We start from the raw sequence: 17419 nt of genomic DNA on the forward strand, positions 1-17419 counted from the left end.
GATATCATAAAGAAGTGGCATAGATAGAGGAGTGACTCTCTTCTGAAGGATCCTGCTTATCTCTGCTTGGAGTTGGGGCCAGTATGGCATGAGGACCACAGCTTAAAGTAGCAGGTCCAGGAAGATGAAGGAGGATCAGCTTCAGACAGGGCACAAAGTCCGGGGGCTTAATGGTAGTTTTCCTCCTCTAGAAAAGAATAAGCCACTGGAATTCTTGAAGTATACAAGTAGGGGATCTTCAAGAGGTAAAACTTTGCTAACAGTCTGGTGCATTGCATCTTGAATAGGATACAACTTAGTTTGGAGAAATAATGGTGAAGTGACATATTTGCACCATGGGTGTTGTGACTAGTTCATACTTGTTATATATTAAGAATTCCAAGAACTTAGTAATTTTCTTTGCCTCACAGCTGCGAGAAAATTTTAATCAAATGTAACTCTGTCATCCCCTCAAGTCCCAGCACAGGACTGAAATGGGATTTGGGCTACCTTTAAAACAGAAAACAACCAACCAACCAAAACACTATATCCTTTAAGACCAAGAAAAGCAGAGAAATATTTAAGTTTGTCATATATTCATGTATGTAAATAATAACTACAAAAGAACTCAAAGAATCAAAATTTATGGGGAAGAAAGGAAAAAAAAGGTAAGTTAGATGGAATGCTTGGAGAAAATCACATATTACAAAGCAAGTTCATGAAAACAAGCATAAAGTCAGTGTTCTATTAGGATTTACTTTTTTATAAAGATAAATCTAAATCAAACCTAACAAATGCCAATTTAAAATTAAAAATCAGAAGAGCTTGCAATATTTTTTAATCAAGTCAGACCCATCTCAAAGACTTACTGCTAAATTCCTAGGCTTGGCTTAAACTGGAAAATTTTCAGTCTTTGACATAGAAATTTTAAATGCTTTGATAGATGTTATTGAAAAAGTAAAGTCAGCATGAGTTTAATCTGGAGCTAGTATCATTTTCTGAACAGTCTGTAGCAGTCTTTAATGGACTCATTGAAGAGTATTATAACATTTGGAGATTTTGACCTGATTGATAAATTATATTTTTAAAATCTTCATCAAAAGTGAATTGTAGATTTTAGCATACTTTTCTTGTAACTTACTCTGTCTTGTAACTTACTCTGTGAATTGCATAGAGAGAGAAGCTCAACTTTCAGTGATTTTTTTTCTTTAGTGATATACATGCATGTAGATAAAATGTAGCATACTGAGATACCATTAAATCCATTTCTCACAAAGTCAATGTGTGTGAGACAACTGGAGAAATTAATATGGTAAGATCATTGACTTCAACATTCTTTACTTCCTTGTAATCCAGGATTAGAGTTTATAAATTTTATAGTTTGTGGAGGATTTAGAAGTTGGAGGAGTAATATTTTGACTTCAGATTAAGTCTTTTATTTTAATATTAGATTTGTGTACGGTCCTTAAGATTATGAAGATTTGACAATTGTTATATTTGTTAATTGAAGGGCTTGAGTATCTTGTTTAGTGAAATGGTTCCTGGCAGTCACAATAGATAGCATGACAATTAAATACCTTACAAATGGGAAGGAGGAATTACTTACTTGCATCATAAGTGATTTCTAACATTTTATCTAATATATATGGACATTATGTATTCAGTCAGTGTGGTCACTTTAAAAAATGCAGGCAGTACCAAAGAACAAAACGTATATTTATTTTTCATATCATTGTTAATTGTACAGTTCTGTTTTCTGTCAAAGTTAATAACTGAAAGTGATAACCAGCAATAGTTATGTTGTGGACAAAGTTAAACAGAAGCTTACTTTTTATTTTAAAAATCACATAAAATAATGAATTTTTAAAAGCCTATTTTCCACTTGGAAATGAGAAAATACAACTCTTTTAAGTAGCCCTTGTGTTAATGTTGTTAGGGAAACTGGACAGCCATATGAAAAAGAATGAAACTCTACCATGATATCATACCATACACAAAAATTAATTGAAGATAAATTAAAAACCTAAATGAAGTACCTGAAACCATAAAACACAAAGAAGAAAATATAGGAAATGCCCTCCATAACATTGACCACAGTAATCTCTTTGAGAACCTGACTCCAGTGACAAGGGACACAAAAGCAAAAATAAACAATGGGACAACATCAAACTAAAACAATTTGCACAATGAATGAAACTATCATCAATCAAAAATCTTATAAATGGGACCCAAAATGTGCACATCATTCATCCAAAAAGGGGTTATTATCCAAGATTTTCAAAGGACTCATATAGCTCAACAGCAGCAAAAATAGCCCAATCAAAAAATAGACCCTTCTACAGAGAGGACATATGGATGGCCAACAGGCACATGAAAACATGCTCATTACCACTTATTAGGATAATGTAAATCAAAACCACAATGAGATATCACCATCCTTGTGAGAATCACCTGTATCAAAAAGACCAGTAACAAGTATGTAAAGATGTGGAGAAAGAACCCTGCTACACTGTTGGTGAGAATGTAAACTGGTATATCCTCTATTGAAAACAATTTGGGGGGGTTCTCAAAATATCAAAAAAAGATCTATTTGGTTCAGCAGTTCACTCCTAGGTGTCTCTGAAGAACGTCAAAATCAGCAGTTCAAGAAGCTATATGCACTCCTATCCAAGATATGAAAATAATCTAAGTGCCCAACAACAAATGAGTGGATAGAGATGTGGTATATATATATATATAGTGTGTGTGTGTGTATATATATATATATGTGTATATATACACACACACACACACACACAATGGCATACTACTTACTCAGCTATTAAAAAAGATGAAATCTTAATTTGCAACAACATGGATGGAACTGGAGTGGATTATGCTAAGTGAAGTAAATCAGAGAAAGGACAAACATTGGATGATTTCGCTTATGTGAAATATAAAGAAGCAAAGAAAAAGGACAGACAAAACCAAACCAAAATAAATCCTGGATCCTGATGACAGATACCGGGTTACCAGAGTGAGAAGGTGAGGGTGGAGGTTGAACAGGGTCCAGTAGATTGTGGTAGCTGCTATTATTTGGTGGTGGACATGGTGTGGTAACATACATTTTGAAAGAGGTGTCAGCCTATACTGCTAAAACATGTACAGTGTTGTAAACCAACATTATCTCAAATAAATAAATAACTAAATTAATAATTCTTGTGTTACAGAGCAACTAATATCTATAGTAACAAATGTTTTAAAATATCAGCAGCAAGAACTTAGTTTATCAAAACCACCTGTGAGGGCCTCCCTGGTGGCACAGGGGCTTAAGGGGCAGCCTGTGAGGCTGTCCACAGACTCTGCAGCACGAGTTTTGATCCCCCGGCCGGCCAGGGAGCTGCCCACATGGCGCAGCAGACCTCTCCTGACTCGCCCGCTGCTCCCCTAAGCAGTGTACTTCAGTCAATCAGCCTGTTCTGTTCCCCACTCTGTCTCTGGTGAATCCTCTCACACCACACACCTCTGGCCTGTACCCTAACTCTTGTATGCATAGATAAATGAATCTTTAAAAAACAAAATGAAACACCTGTGAGATGCATGCAACCAAAGCTATACTTGGACCCAAATGTTAGTTTTAGAGACTAAGAAATAATGAAACCTAATTAATTTTCAGTGCATTAATTTTAATTTTCAGTTTATGAATCTTAAATACTATAGTCAATCAAACATTGTAGAGAAATTGATAGGTTAAAAAGAAATAGATTATTTGAAAACAGAAAATTTGTGGGTGTGATAAAAATAACTGAAAGGTAAAAATAACCACAGGTCAAGATAACCAGAAAATCAGTTGTCTTACTCTACTTCATTTTACAGTGAGGTAGTAGACTGAAGGTTAAGTGATTGCCCAAAATTGCCCAGTTAGTGACAGAGGACAGCGGATAGATTCTTCATTGTGGAGATTGGCACTAACCAGCCAGTCCACTTGTCTGAATTCTGGTGAGCAGTTTAAACCTTGATGGCTTGCAAGTGATATTGCTGGAGATGGTACAGTTAGGCACATACGCATCACTGCCACCTGGGCCAGTATGATCATGAGTTTTATGACAGGAGAAATAATGAGCTTAAGAATATATGACTTCAGAGAATTTGAGGAGCAATGTCTGCAATTACTAATTAATCTTTTGGTAAAACATCTTTATAAACTTATGCTATTATAACCCCTGGATATATGTCCTCATTCTTTTGATTGGATTCCACTGCCAAGCTATACAGATTTATAGTGCTTCTAGCCAGTGTTTTGATACACCAGAGACAGAGTGGGGAACAGAACAGGCGGATTGACTGAAATACTGCTGAGGGGAGCAGTGGGTGAGACAGGAGAGCTGTGCTGCACCATGCGGGTCACCTCCCTGGCCGGGGATCACACTTGTACTGCAATCGCTGCGGATAGCTTCAAAATGCTGCACCTTAGCTCCCTGAGCCACCAGGGAGGCCCCTATATACATATTTTAATATCACTGGGATATTAACCCATTTGGGTTATGCAATGTATAAATATTTTCTGCCATTCTGTAGGGAGAAAGTCTACTTTTTTTTTTAAATCTACTTAAATTTACTTTGGCTGTGTGAAAGGCACTTTTTGTTTTTATTTCCATTACTCTAAGGGTCGAGTATACAAAAACATCTTTATGTCATGAAACATGTTGCCAATAATGTTTCATATATATAGATGTATATATCATAAATATATGTATATAAACTATGTTCTCTATTCTATGTATTCTATTGTTGCAGGCCTTATATCTAAGTCTTTAATTCATTTGGAATTTATTTTTGTGCATGGAGTTACAGAGTAACTTAACTGCATTATTTTATCTCTGTCTGGCCTTCCAGCTTTCCCAGCACCACTATTTAAAGAGATTCTCTTTTTCCCATTGTATGCTTTATCATAAATTAAGTATTTATATGTGTATGGATTTTTTTTCTGAACTTTTGATTCTGTTCTGTTAATATATTTGAATATTTTAATGCCAATATCATATTGTTTTTAGTAGTGTTGCTTTATAGTATAGTTTAAAATTAGGTACTATGATACCTTCTTTTTTTCTCAGGATAAATTATATGATTCCACATAAATTTCAATTTCAAATAAATGTGTATTACTTCTTGACAGAAATAACTTTATATACTCAGATTTGGCAGATGTGTGAACAAATCTTGACTTTATTGCATCTGAATTTGCCTCAAAGGATTTAGTGTGGCGAGTCTTTCATTTTGTGCTTTTCAAAGTGGGGTAGAAGAAGCACAATTGAAATGCATAATTTTCTAGAGCCCAACATAGCTCTCTAATTGAAGCTCTGTTCACTGTTCTTTCTGTTTCCTTGGTGGGCATAAGGAATTAAGATGGCTTTTGTGATCTGTTTATTTGGTAACTTATGCAAATGAGACCATATGGTCTCATGGAAAATGAAAGAAAAGCTTATTATTTTAGAGAGAAAATAGAAATCCAAAGCCCAGATACATTATTGAAAATATTTTATGTATTGTGTCAAGGGTTTACTTACTTCATTTTGTTATATGAGATGTTACTTTTCTCTAGATAGTTGTTTATTTTAAATACCTGTTGTGGAACTCAAGTCCTATGTGCATGACAAGGTGGTTTATTCTTTCATGGTTACTGAGAAAACAATTATCATATTAAAATATAGTTTGCAAAAATTTATAAGCATGACTTTCATATAATTATAAAATGAGTGCATCAGAAAATTTATCAGCCCAATGCTTAGTGAGAGTGTTAATACTAGTTTAAAAAACATTTGAAGAATTAAATATTTATAAGAAAATTAATATTTTCTAGATTAGTTATAAAACTGTTTAATGTCCTACTAGGTTAAAAAAATTGTAACCTTTGAATCATTTGTTCTACCAGACAAAAATGATTTTCAGTTTTATGGGGTGAAATTTCCTGAATATACACTTATCTACATTTAGTCTGAGACTTCTAATCAGTGGTAGATGATTGCTGAGTTGAACAAAGACTTCTTTAAATCTTGAATGGTTTTGCACCCTGTATAATACTGAATCTACATGCCACACAACATCTTTCCCTTATGAAAAAAACATTTTGGATACTTTTTCTTAAAAATAATCAATATCTACAAATCTAATGTCTATACCCATGTATGAGAATCAAAGTCCCATGCAAGACTATTGTGTTTGTCTCTAAATAAGGCAAAAGAGTTTGAGAGAATCCCTTTGCTTTCTTTACTATGCCACATTTTCCCTGCCTTCCCATTATACTAGAAGATGGGTTAGTTTACTTTTTACTCATTTTCTCATTAAATACATATGTCTTGAGGGCCCATTATGTGTGAAGGGCTGTGCTAGGTACTGGAATGCAAAGGTATTCAAAATGGGCAAGGTCGTTGTCCTGTAGGAGTGTTTATTCTATGGAGAGAGATAGAGTAAAGCAAATTGTGAGAAGTGCAGTGAAGAGACCAAAAGTCTGAGAGAGGATAGTAACAGCAGACAAGCTTCTTTCCATATAGAGAGTAGAAAGGTCATTCTGAAACTGTGCCATTTAGACAAAAACATACAATACAAAGAAAGCTTATATAAATGATGATAGTCCTGGGCCTTCAGAGTACCCAGTTTTGGCACAAATGTGGGAAAGGGGTTGACTCATTCATTAAAGGATCTGGAACATCTAAGTCACTTAGCGAATGAAGGGGAGAGTGACACTAGATAGAAAAGATAGCTTCTATTTGTACCAAGTCTTGAAGTTCATGGCATGAGGGTTGCATTTTATTTTAAATGTTGTTAGGAGAGTTTAAAGGTTTTTTATAAAAGTTTTTTTACTTTATTATGGAAAAATTTTAAACACACAAAAGTAGAAGGATCATTTAGAGAAGCCCTATGAGCAGATCACCCAAGTTGGGGAGTAAAACCTGGTATTTTGACTCACAAGTCATGACTAATGGCATATATAAGTAGGTGAATAAGTAAAAAAGCCAGGTAACTGAAAATGTGAAGGTAATGAAAACAAAATATAGCTTCCACATTATTTGATTGGAAAGTTTCTGGAGTAGCTTCATCTTCCATCCTGCGATGACCTCTCCATCTCTGCCACATGCAACATTTGAACTACCTTTTCAACCATCCACCACCTCTAAGATCACCTGCTATCCAACCATCAGCTGGAAAATTATATAAATCTCCAAGGAAAGAGGAGGAGATGAGGAAATAGCAATGTAGTTTTTGAGCCAGAAAGGAGGTAGGTTAATAGTAATTTGCTTAACAGACTCATGGCAACTTCAACTTAACTCTAAGGTGCCAGCTCAGAAATAGATTTTCACAGAAGAATCCTCCAAAGATGTAGGAAATGGTAGTGTCAGCTGCCACTATCAGTGAGGATCATTATCATTACACTTTACACTGCTGTTGACTTCTTCCAGCTCCTGTAGCTCTGGTATTTACTCTTGAGAAATGGAAGATGATAAAACATGGCTTCTTGACTGGAGATGTGTGTCATGGAGATGTGTGAGGAACCTGAAGGAAATAGGGGTTTAGAGATCAGATGATTACTGACTGGTGAGACACGGGTGATTTTCCTGCTCTTGGCCCCCAAAATCTTAGTAGGTATATCTGTACCTACTGGTAGTAGAATGGGCGATTGTTCTTTGGGGAACCTGGTCAACCTGAGAGTAAAGTCTGTTTTAAATAATAGGCTGTCTAATAAAAGGTTTATGCATTTCATTCAATGTTAACAGTCTTCATCATTTTCATGTTTTGCACTTAATCAGCTGCAGATACTCAGATACTTCCAGAACCTCCAACCATCATTGGGATTTCCTAGTTTAAGAATTAAGAATAAGAATTACCACACTTCTAAGGGATTTTATATGGAAGTATCACAAAGTAACTTGTGGTAAGTTTACTTAAAGAAGAAACTATGAAGAAAAGAGAAAACTTTTTTTTAAAGATTTATTTATTTATTTATTTGTACAAGCACTGGGTACAGTCAGAAGCGCAGGAGGGTGAGAGAATTCACCAGAGCCAGAGCGGGGAACAGAACAGGCAGACTGACAAAACACACTGCTGAGGGGAGCAGTTGGCACAGCAGGAGATGTCTGCGTGCTATGTGGGACCCCTGTGGGACCCTTGCTGGTGGCCAGGGATCGAACCGGCTCTGCAGAGGCTGCGAGCTGCTTCGCAGCCTAGCGTTCAACCCCTGCTCCACCAGGGGAGGTCCGAGAAAACTTTTTAAAGAGCAATATTTTCTGAGACAGAAGAAGATACCAGATTGATAGAAAAAGAATAGGATACAATTAAATTCTTAGAAATTGAGAACATGATAACATGAAAGAAAAAAGGAGAACTGAAATTTAATGCTGAGTTAAATTCTCAAAAAGTAGGGCAAAATCAAAGAAATGGAAACTATAGAGAGACTAAAATATAAGAAATGAGAGAGTCAGTTCCAGAATATCCAGTGGGGATTCTAGGATGAAGAAAGTGAAAATGGAAGGGGAGGGAACAATCACCATTAAATAAGAAAAATTTCCATGTCTGAATGATGGGTGTCAGATTTAGGGGGACCGACTAAGTGTTCACCCAAATGGCGAAAAATAAACTCATTCCAGGATAAGTCCTGCAAAATTTTGTAACAATTATGGACAAAGATAAGACCCAGAGGGGGAACAATACAAATAAGCAAACACATATTGAGAATTGAAATGGTTTTGGATTGTTCGACATCACTGGAAGTTTGAAAATAATGAAACCAAACTTTCAAAATAGTAAAATCTTTTTAACCTAAACTTCTATACCCAATTATTAAAATATTAGGTGGAAGATTAATACCACAGTAATTTCTAACATCCAAGGCCTAAAATATTTAGCTCTACATGCATTTTCTTAGGAACTTACTGGAGGATGTTCCCCATCAAAACAAGTGAATAAACCAAGTAAATCAAGAGGAAAACATGGAATTATCAAACGGAAGAATAAACAGAAAAGAATGAAAGGGAATCCCAAGATGATGTAAAGGAGAATTGGAGGATAACTCTTGTTTTCCAAGTAGAGGACAAGCAGTCTGATTAATGTAGGTTTGACAGTGTGTTTTCTAGTAAAGTACAAATTGTCAGATGTTTGTTACATTTCTTTGACAGTAAATTGGTAAGGTGCAAGTCAGTGGAAACTCACTTTTATCATGAGATCTACAATGATACTAGTGGATAGTTGAGCCAATAAATGTGTTTCCAACATGTATATCTACATCAAAACCTGATATTTTTCTCTCTATTAATTGCCATCTTGAAAAAAATGTGTCAGTTCCTTTAGTTTGTATGCAGAAGAAAATAAAATCTGTCTCAGAAATTTTCCCTATACATGTATGCATTACATGTATACATAGATTACCTCTTGAGAAAGGCAGGTGAAATTGACAACTGTAATTGACTGTGAGTAGGAGAAACTTGTCTGATAAGGGGTGGTGTGAGGGAGACTTACTTTCATGGTTTACATTTTTTGTTCCTTTTTAATATTGTAGCATATGCACATAACCCATTTAAATATTAATAAAATAAAATGTATTCCTTGAAATTAAAAAATTAAAATAAATGCAATACACTTTACTCATAGTCCAAATAGCTATGAAACTTTCTTTTATTTCAAAATACTTTTGCTTTTCCTCTCTTTGTAAAATTAGATTAAGTTTTTTGAAAGTTGGAAATTTAATTCTGTTTTGGTTTAGAAGAAGGAAAAGCTCAATTTTTTGGTGGTATTCATCAATTACAAATATCATAGATTAAGAATTCTTAGAGGCTGAATAATAGATGATATGAATGATGAAACTTCTCTTGTTCCACAGGAGTAATTCTATAGTTTTAGAATGCCCTTTAGTAAATGTAATAGAATTCAAGTAATTCTAAACTTGAAAACCTTGCTCCATTGGGATCACATTTTCAGTATTAATTACCTGGTGGTCACACCGTGGGAAGATGCTTGTTGCAGCATTGACAATAGCTGATGATAAAAGGTCAGTGCATCCCTTTGATTCTTGTACTAATAATGTCTATCTTTTCCCACTATGTAATCATTCATAGAGGTGGTTCAGTTGTATGTTCAGAACCTTACAAAGACAAGGTTAAACTTTCAAATTTATAAAAGGTTTTATATGAACGTAGATTATTGTAAATTCTTCAAAATCACTTGAATTCTTACGTTGTCCTTTTTTGGTTCCTGATTCTCACTTACTCATTTTATTCTACTTCTTATTCTATTCTGTTTCTACAGACTTATTAAAACTTAAAATAGAAGGCTATTTCCATTTACTCAGAGAAAATTTGCTATTTTTCCTAAGGTGCCCATTAATAAGAGGCAAGATAGGAGGATTATAATTTTCTACATAAACAAGATTTAGAATCAGTAGCTATTATGCCATATTGTGTTGGTGGGTATTGTTTTATAAATGATGTTTAATATGTTTATCTGCTAAGTAATCCAAGTGGGGAACAAAGTTAACAAATACCAGCAGGTTTTCAAAAGGACGGAAAGCTCATTCAGGAAAAAAAGCAAGAGAAATGAATTAATGTCAAGTTTAACTAAATAAACATGATATTGGGGTTCCTTGGTGACAGTCAAAAGGGCATAAACTTCTCAGAATACAGTCAATGCTGTGTTCTCTGGTCCTGCTTTGTTCTGTTGTGAAGACATCTTTGGTTTGTCTAAGTGTTCCTTATGGGTCATAGTAAATTTCCAGGTGGAGCGGAAAATATTGCAGAAGGTGATAATAATTCCTTGAAAACAGGAAAGAGAACTAGTGTGCTGTTCTTTCATAATTGTTTAAAAAAAGATTAAAACTGTTGAACGTTCGAGTCAGGGAGGAGAGATCATCTACTGGTAAATCCTAACATGAACTCACAGTGCCATAGATTGGAGATTAGTGAGTAAATACTGATGTTCAAAGTGACAGAAAATCCACCCGAAGCTGGCCAGACCAAATGTAATTTATCACCCCAGTAACGGAAAAGTCAAGGGTAAAGCTGGATCCAGGCTTGATTATTAAGACTTGGCTCCTCTCCACTTCTTGGCTCCATCTTTGGCTCTGTTGGCTTCATTTCCAGGCTTAGGGGAACTGGCCCAAATCATCATTACTTTGAATCCTGTGGTATAAGCAGTCTGTGCTTCTATACTAAATAAGAGGTCTCAAAATTGTGTCTTGTTGACTTTGATTGTCCTGATCTGAATCATAGGCCCATCCCTGCGAGTATCTTGGAGTCTAAAGCATGTGTTATGGATTTTTGTGTCCTCAATGATTAGCACAGGGTGTTGTACAATGTACATTGGGTGTTCAGTATACAAATGTTACATCAAATTGTAAGCTACTCTTCTGAAAGCAACCAAATGGCATTGTAGGACATACCTTAGTATAATCCTGATTTTAATTTTGGTATATTTTTATGGAATTAAATGCTTGTTGAATAGGCTGAATATGATTACTAGAATCCTAGAACCTAAAATTTTGTGCCTATGTGCTGTTAGAGCTTCAAAACCTCATAGTATAATTCAGGAAAAAAAGAAGTAAGAAATAACCTAAACTTCATATTTTTTAGCACAATAAGTGATCTATTGAAAGATAAGACAGGTTTTGGCAAGAATAATTTTCCTTTTAATCCCACTGAGCAAGAGTGTAAGGTGTGAGGAGAACATCTATGATAGTTGAAAATGAGAGGATTTGAATATTGGTATATCATGCTTATGCAGAGTGATGTAAACAATGCTAAAATTATTCTTTCACAATTGTGACAGTATGAATTAAGCATGTTATGATTTTAAACATGATATTCAAAATTATTTTCACAGAGACGTTTAAAATAGATTGATTGGCCAAGTAAAAGATATTAAATCTAATAACAGAAAAAGTGAGCTGATAGTCATATAAGGCTTTTGTGTTTTATCATTTATTAGTTTCTGGTTTTCTGAGTTTAACAAATGGACTTATGAAAATTAGGTTTTTAATATGGTAGAGAAAAAATGTACCTAGATACTCTAAAAAAGAAACTATTCAGCATTTGTGTAATTATGCCTGTTTTCTACTGGGAACTTCACTTTCAAAGCTTTTTCTTCATCTTTTAATTTCTGTTGAATGCCAACTTTGCTTCAACAACTTTTCTTACAAGTGGCAAAGATGAAAGCAGAGGAGATTCAATTATCAATGATGTCACAGAATTTGAGGCATTTCCAATCATGCTTGTTTGTTCATTTTACATTACCTCAAAAACTCACTGACGTGCACCAATTTAAAATGAATTTACTGACTTAACTACAATATCTTGGAGCTCTAATTGCCTGGGAAACTGCAAGAATGCGGCGTTTTAGTTCGTTGGCTCTGACATTAAAAGATGCAGTTAAATACCTTAAGTAGTCAAGAGAATAGCAGTTTCAGTAAAATAAATATAATGTTTATCAGAATAAAAGATGCAAACTTTTAGGAGACTAGTAATTAGTACAGTTTTATGGTAGTTTTGGTTATTACGCATGAATTTAAAATATCCACATGCTTGGAAACAGCACAAATGATCTACAATGTATTTAAGATAGAAATGTATGATTTGTGGGAGTAAAATATAAGAGGCACATTACAAAATATAATGTGGTTATTGGTTAGAGTCTAGAAGTGGACTCCAGGGTTCAAATCCTGCCTCTCCGCTTAGTTAAACAACACTGCATATGTTACCTTGCCTGTTTGTGCCTTAGTTTCCTCAGTTGTAAAATAAGGTTAATGTTAGCATCCTCTTCATAGAGATGTTGTGAAGATGTGTTATTGTACATAGATTACCTCGAACAACCTTGTGTAAGCATTTGTTGTTATGATTACTTTCTATAGGTCATTACAGCTTTTCTTCAGATAGAGAGAATCTTAATGCAACACAATACATAGGAAAATATTTGAAGAAGTCAGTAGTAAGGTGAATCATATTGGATTGAAAAATTCAGGAATTATCTTAAGGCCACAACTGTGGTCTAACACAGTGTATCTCAGCGTGTATCCCTAGAATCAGTTACATTAGAATCAAAAGGCTTGTCTGTTGAATGCAGATTCCTGGGGTCCATACTAAACTCACTGGTTCACAATTTATGGATGTGCAAATCAGCATTTTAACAAAACTCCACATTGATGCTTATGCAAGGCAGTTTTTGAGAACCTTTTTTCCACTAGTTCATGATTTCCCCTTCCATGCTGTAACTTGCTTTGACTCTTTCTCACTTAGAAATTAAGGTGTCTTCTTACTTTACTCAGTTCACGTCTCATGTTCAAGGAATTGGGATTTTTCTTTGAGACTCTTGGTAGGTCAAAGTCAATCTTTTCCTTACTTTCCAAGGCCCAGTTTGCTATTCCCTCACTCTTCCATTCCATATTCTCTTCATCTTCTCTGGAAGTTGGTGAAGAGAACAATTTGATTTCTTCTCCCAAGTTTCTTGACAGGCTTTCTTAGAGAAAAGGCAAATGTGTAAACCTGTCTCAATCCTGAATCCCTGTTCCATTTGGTCTGCGTGTCTTTCCTGGACTCCATCTGAACTTTGCATCTCTGTCTAAGGATTTTGCAGACATAAGTGTGTGAGGCATTTTTAACCAGTCTTTCACTACGTGGTTTGAATATATTTGACTGAGAAAATTGCATGTAAAAACTAAAATATATGAAGAACTCATATATGTGGTGATTCCTAAAAATAAGCCATGTATAACTATGTGAAAATACCACACACATGAAAATTTTATTACTTGACCAAAGTAAAGAGTAATAGGAAGCATTTTGGCTCATAGAGAGTACATAATGCATTTCTCCTTTAGAACCATGAACTTGTTATATCCATGTGACTGATCACATAGATCCATTGGAATCTTAATGATCCATGAGATAAATTGTTCGCATTTTTAGAGAAACATCTACATCACAAAACAGCAGCACTTTCAAGAGACCACTGCACTGTTGTGCTTTTGAAAGCACTGAATCATAGTGCTGAAAGTAGGAACAATGTTGATGACTCATGAACACACACATTGTAGTAACAACAAAACAATAGAAGTTATGGGAAAGGAAATAGATACTTTCCAAATTTTCTCTTTTTAAAGCAACATGGTCCTTTTCTAAGAAGTGCTATTAGGATTTTAGCTAATAACATGAAAGAAATTTAACTGCTGGAAATTTTGTCTTTTGAAAGGAGGTTTAGCATTTCCTTGCCATAACTAAGAATTTTTACAAACTGTTCTCCAATAAGGTATATTTGAGGAAAAAGTAGACCCAACCAAGAAATCAACTTATCAATTAAGCTTTAGCTTTTGTATTTGTATGGTTATCAATAGATAGGTTAAATCCTGTTAAGATTGTTGATCCATGCAAATATTTTTTAGATTGGGCAGGTATTTTTCAGTTTCATTAATAAGATGCACTTTAATTCAGTTTCCATGTTGCTGCTTAGGTTTTTCTTAAAATAAAGTATTCAATATTTTAAATTAAGCTAAATGTTATAAACAAATTTAAGGCCAGTTATAACTATTATTATAGATAGAAAAGAACAAGTTGTTATGAATAGTAAAAGAGAACCATAAGAATAGATTGTGATTTTTAGCTTATTTCCGTGATCACACATTTGAGTTGGATGACTTAATAGTTGATGTATTTATGTGTTGGTTGCATATTTTCTGACTCTTCACTCTTAATTTTGTAGACAAGATAATCTAATGAAAATATATTAGATATGTTTTGTGAACAAAACTTTTTTTTTCCTTATAGGGATGCCCTCTACATCTTTATTAGTAAATCTTCTTTCAGCTTTACTCATCCCTTTTGTGTTTGGGGAAACAGAAGTAAGATTCTCTGGACAAACAGAATTTGTCGTTAATGAAACAAGTACAACAGTTATTCGTCTTGTCATCGAGAGAGTAGGACAGCCAGCAAATGTCACTGCGATTGTATCGGTAAGAAATGACTGTAGTTCTATTCTTACTGAAATAGATATGAAGTTTTTTTAATTTCAATGATATGATTTTTACTGTTTGAGATTTTAAGTAGTTTCATTAGATAAAGGATTTGCAGATACACTATATAATTTTATAGTACCCCACGGTAGTCATGTGCATTTGACAATAATAATATTTTAAAGTTATAGACTCATTAGTTTAAAATGCTCATATAACTTTATTAAAACAAATAAAACTCAAAAAAAAGTCCTAAGTATTTTCAAGTAAAACAACATTATATTTTGGGTAACTTAGATTCCATTTCTCTCTGCTTGGATATATTATCTATTGTCAAAAGACTTAATGGAAACTTTATGAAATAATAAAATTAGAAAAAGGCAATAAAATCTTAATTATGTTGGAGAGTTCTTTTTGGGAAGGAAATTAAGTATACTAACTTAAATGAAAGTTAGAATTGTTAAATTATTGATCCCTTTTGGATGGATTGTATGTGAATGTAGTTGTGTCTGTTCAATCAAAAAAATTATGTCAGATGACCAGTTAGGATATTGCTGTATTTGAGATGCAAGGAACTTGAATTTTTTAATTTCAAAGAAAATTAGTTAAATAACAGGTTAAATTATAACATTGTGAAACATTGTGAAAGTGAAAGGAGAATAACTACCTATGAAACAAACCCAATATTATAATTTTGTGCATTTTTTATATACAGCTTGTGATTCATATATATATATTGACTTCATTTTTGTGTAAATAAATGTATCTGAGAATTTTTTTCATATAATTTTGATTGTATTATAATGACTTTTTCCTGTTTTATGATTTTCACAACTTGTCTTGATGGCGGTATCATTATCCTAATCACTACTGAGGTTGCTTTCAACTTTTGCTGTTATGTTGCTCTGGTGAAACTGTTCACAGATGGGCTGATTTTTGCATATCTTGGATTGTTGAATTATTTTTTTAGGTTGGAAAAGTGTAATTTTCTCTTATTTGTTTCCATTGCTGTTGATATTTTATACTTTCTAAAAGACTGCTAGTTTTGATATTAAGTTATGAGTACAAGTTTTCCAAAACCCTTGACAACTTGCTTGGATTTCTCAAGTATTTAAAACTTGAGTTATTTTTATAAATGACAATTGGAAATTGACTAAAATTTCTCTGTACACATCCTTCATTTTTTATTTGTAGCATCATAGATTTTTCCCTAGTAGATAAGTTATTCATTTTGAGTTCTTTGTCAAAAGAAATTTCTTTTAGATTTGCAATAAGAAATCACTTTCATAATTATTGCTCCTTTGAAAATATTACCAATGCTGATGTTACAGAAAGAGATCTTAAAAAAGTTAGGGAGGAGATTTTTGTGACTAGTAAATTTGGAATGCTAAAAGAATTGTCTATTGAAGTGGAGAATGCAAATAAAATTTCAGTGTAAACATTTTGTAATGAGCAGTCTTTTGAAACTAATAGGGAAAATAATTGATTTTTGTGATATATTTTGCAGGCTATTTGTACCTCTTCTCTGGGAGATTTAGCTGTAATGTGTCTTATTAGGTTCACTAATTCTATTTCAGATCAATGTAGAGGCAAAGAATAAAATTCATATTATTACTTTCCTATGTAATTATTACTTGTATATGTAATGATTTCTTTACCTTCAGATCAGAAACAAATGTTTTTGTGTAGAATCATTTCTTTTTATAATGTTTTTTGAAGTTTTATCAGTTAACTAAACATTTGCTTTGTTTTTTGCATACTACCTATGAACAGTGTCAATGATTCATGTATTTTTTTATCAATTGTTCCAATTAGCATCAGTTTTATTTGTCTCAACACTGTTTTGTAAGAACTACCTATATTTTGCATTTGATAGCTGTATGGAGAAGACACAGGTGACTTTTTTGACACGTATGCTGCAGCTTTTATACCTGTTGGCGAAACAAACAGGACAATCTACATAGCAGTATGTGATGATGACTTACCAGAGCCTGATGAAACATTTGTTTTTCACTTAACATTACAAGTAAGTCCTTCTTCCCCCTGTAACATACAAATCTTGCAACACTTGAAAATCTTATTTCTTTGGTGACAGGATAATTTAGGTGGTTGGTGATTTCTTAGAAGCCAAAATTGACAACAGTTCGATGGTCTAGTTATTCCTCAGCCAATCTTGTTTATAGGATTCTACAGCAAGTTTTTGGATCCAGTCAGCTAATTTAGGCATTGGCTTTCAAATGCTCAAGAAAACCTTGTCTTCCCTTTGACCCTTTTCTCTTTTATCCCTCTGCTGCTACCAGATGCATAAAGAAAGACCATGACTTCTGAGTTCAAAGGAGAAGGATACAAAAAAACAGGCATGAAAATGGGCCGTCCCTGTGCCTTAGAATTTTCCCGAGTACCCTTGGGAAAAATGTTTGAATAGCCTAATGTTTAATTGTCTTTTATGGTTTCTTCTGTTAGTTTGAGGCAATGGCT

General features: G+C 33.9%; 1 protein-coding gene across 4 annotated transcripts in view; it reads left to right on the forward strand.

The window, feature by feature from the left end:
- The window catches only part of ADGRV1 (adhesion G protein-coupled receptor V1), a 317136-nt gene that overhangs the window by 23794 nt on the left and 275923 nt on the right, over positions 1-17419 (forward strand). For 3 of the 4 annotated variants that reach the window (XM_054688237.1, XM_037529850.1, XM_054688238.1), the window contains exons 2-3: positions 14757-14941; positions 16818-16967. In XM_054688237.1, coding sequence (XP_054544212.1) covers positions 14759-14941; positions 16818-16967 — 333 coding nt within the window. In that variant the 5' untranslated portion in view covers positions 14757-14758. Of the gene's footprint in view, positions 1-7763; positions 7889-8878; positions 9062-9829; positions 9998-14756; positions 14942-16817; positions 16968-17419 lie in introns of those variants that run through there. The other variant, XM_054688236.1, reaches the window with a different exon arrangement.

This window comes from Talpa occidentalis, unplaced genomic scaffold (genome assembly GCF_014898055.3).
Source record: "Talpa occidentalis isolate TD23 unplaced genomic scaffold, MPIMG_talOcc4v2.1 talOcc4.6, whole genome shotgun sequence".
Taxonomy (NCBI): domain Eukaryota; kingdom Metazoa; phylum Chordata; class Mammalia; order Eulipotyphla; family Talpidae; genus Talpa; species Talpa occidentalis.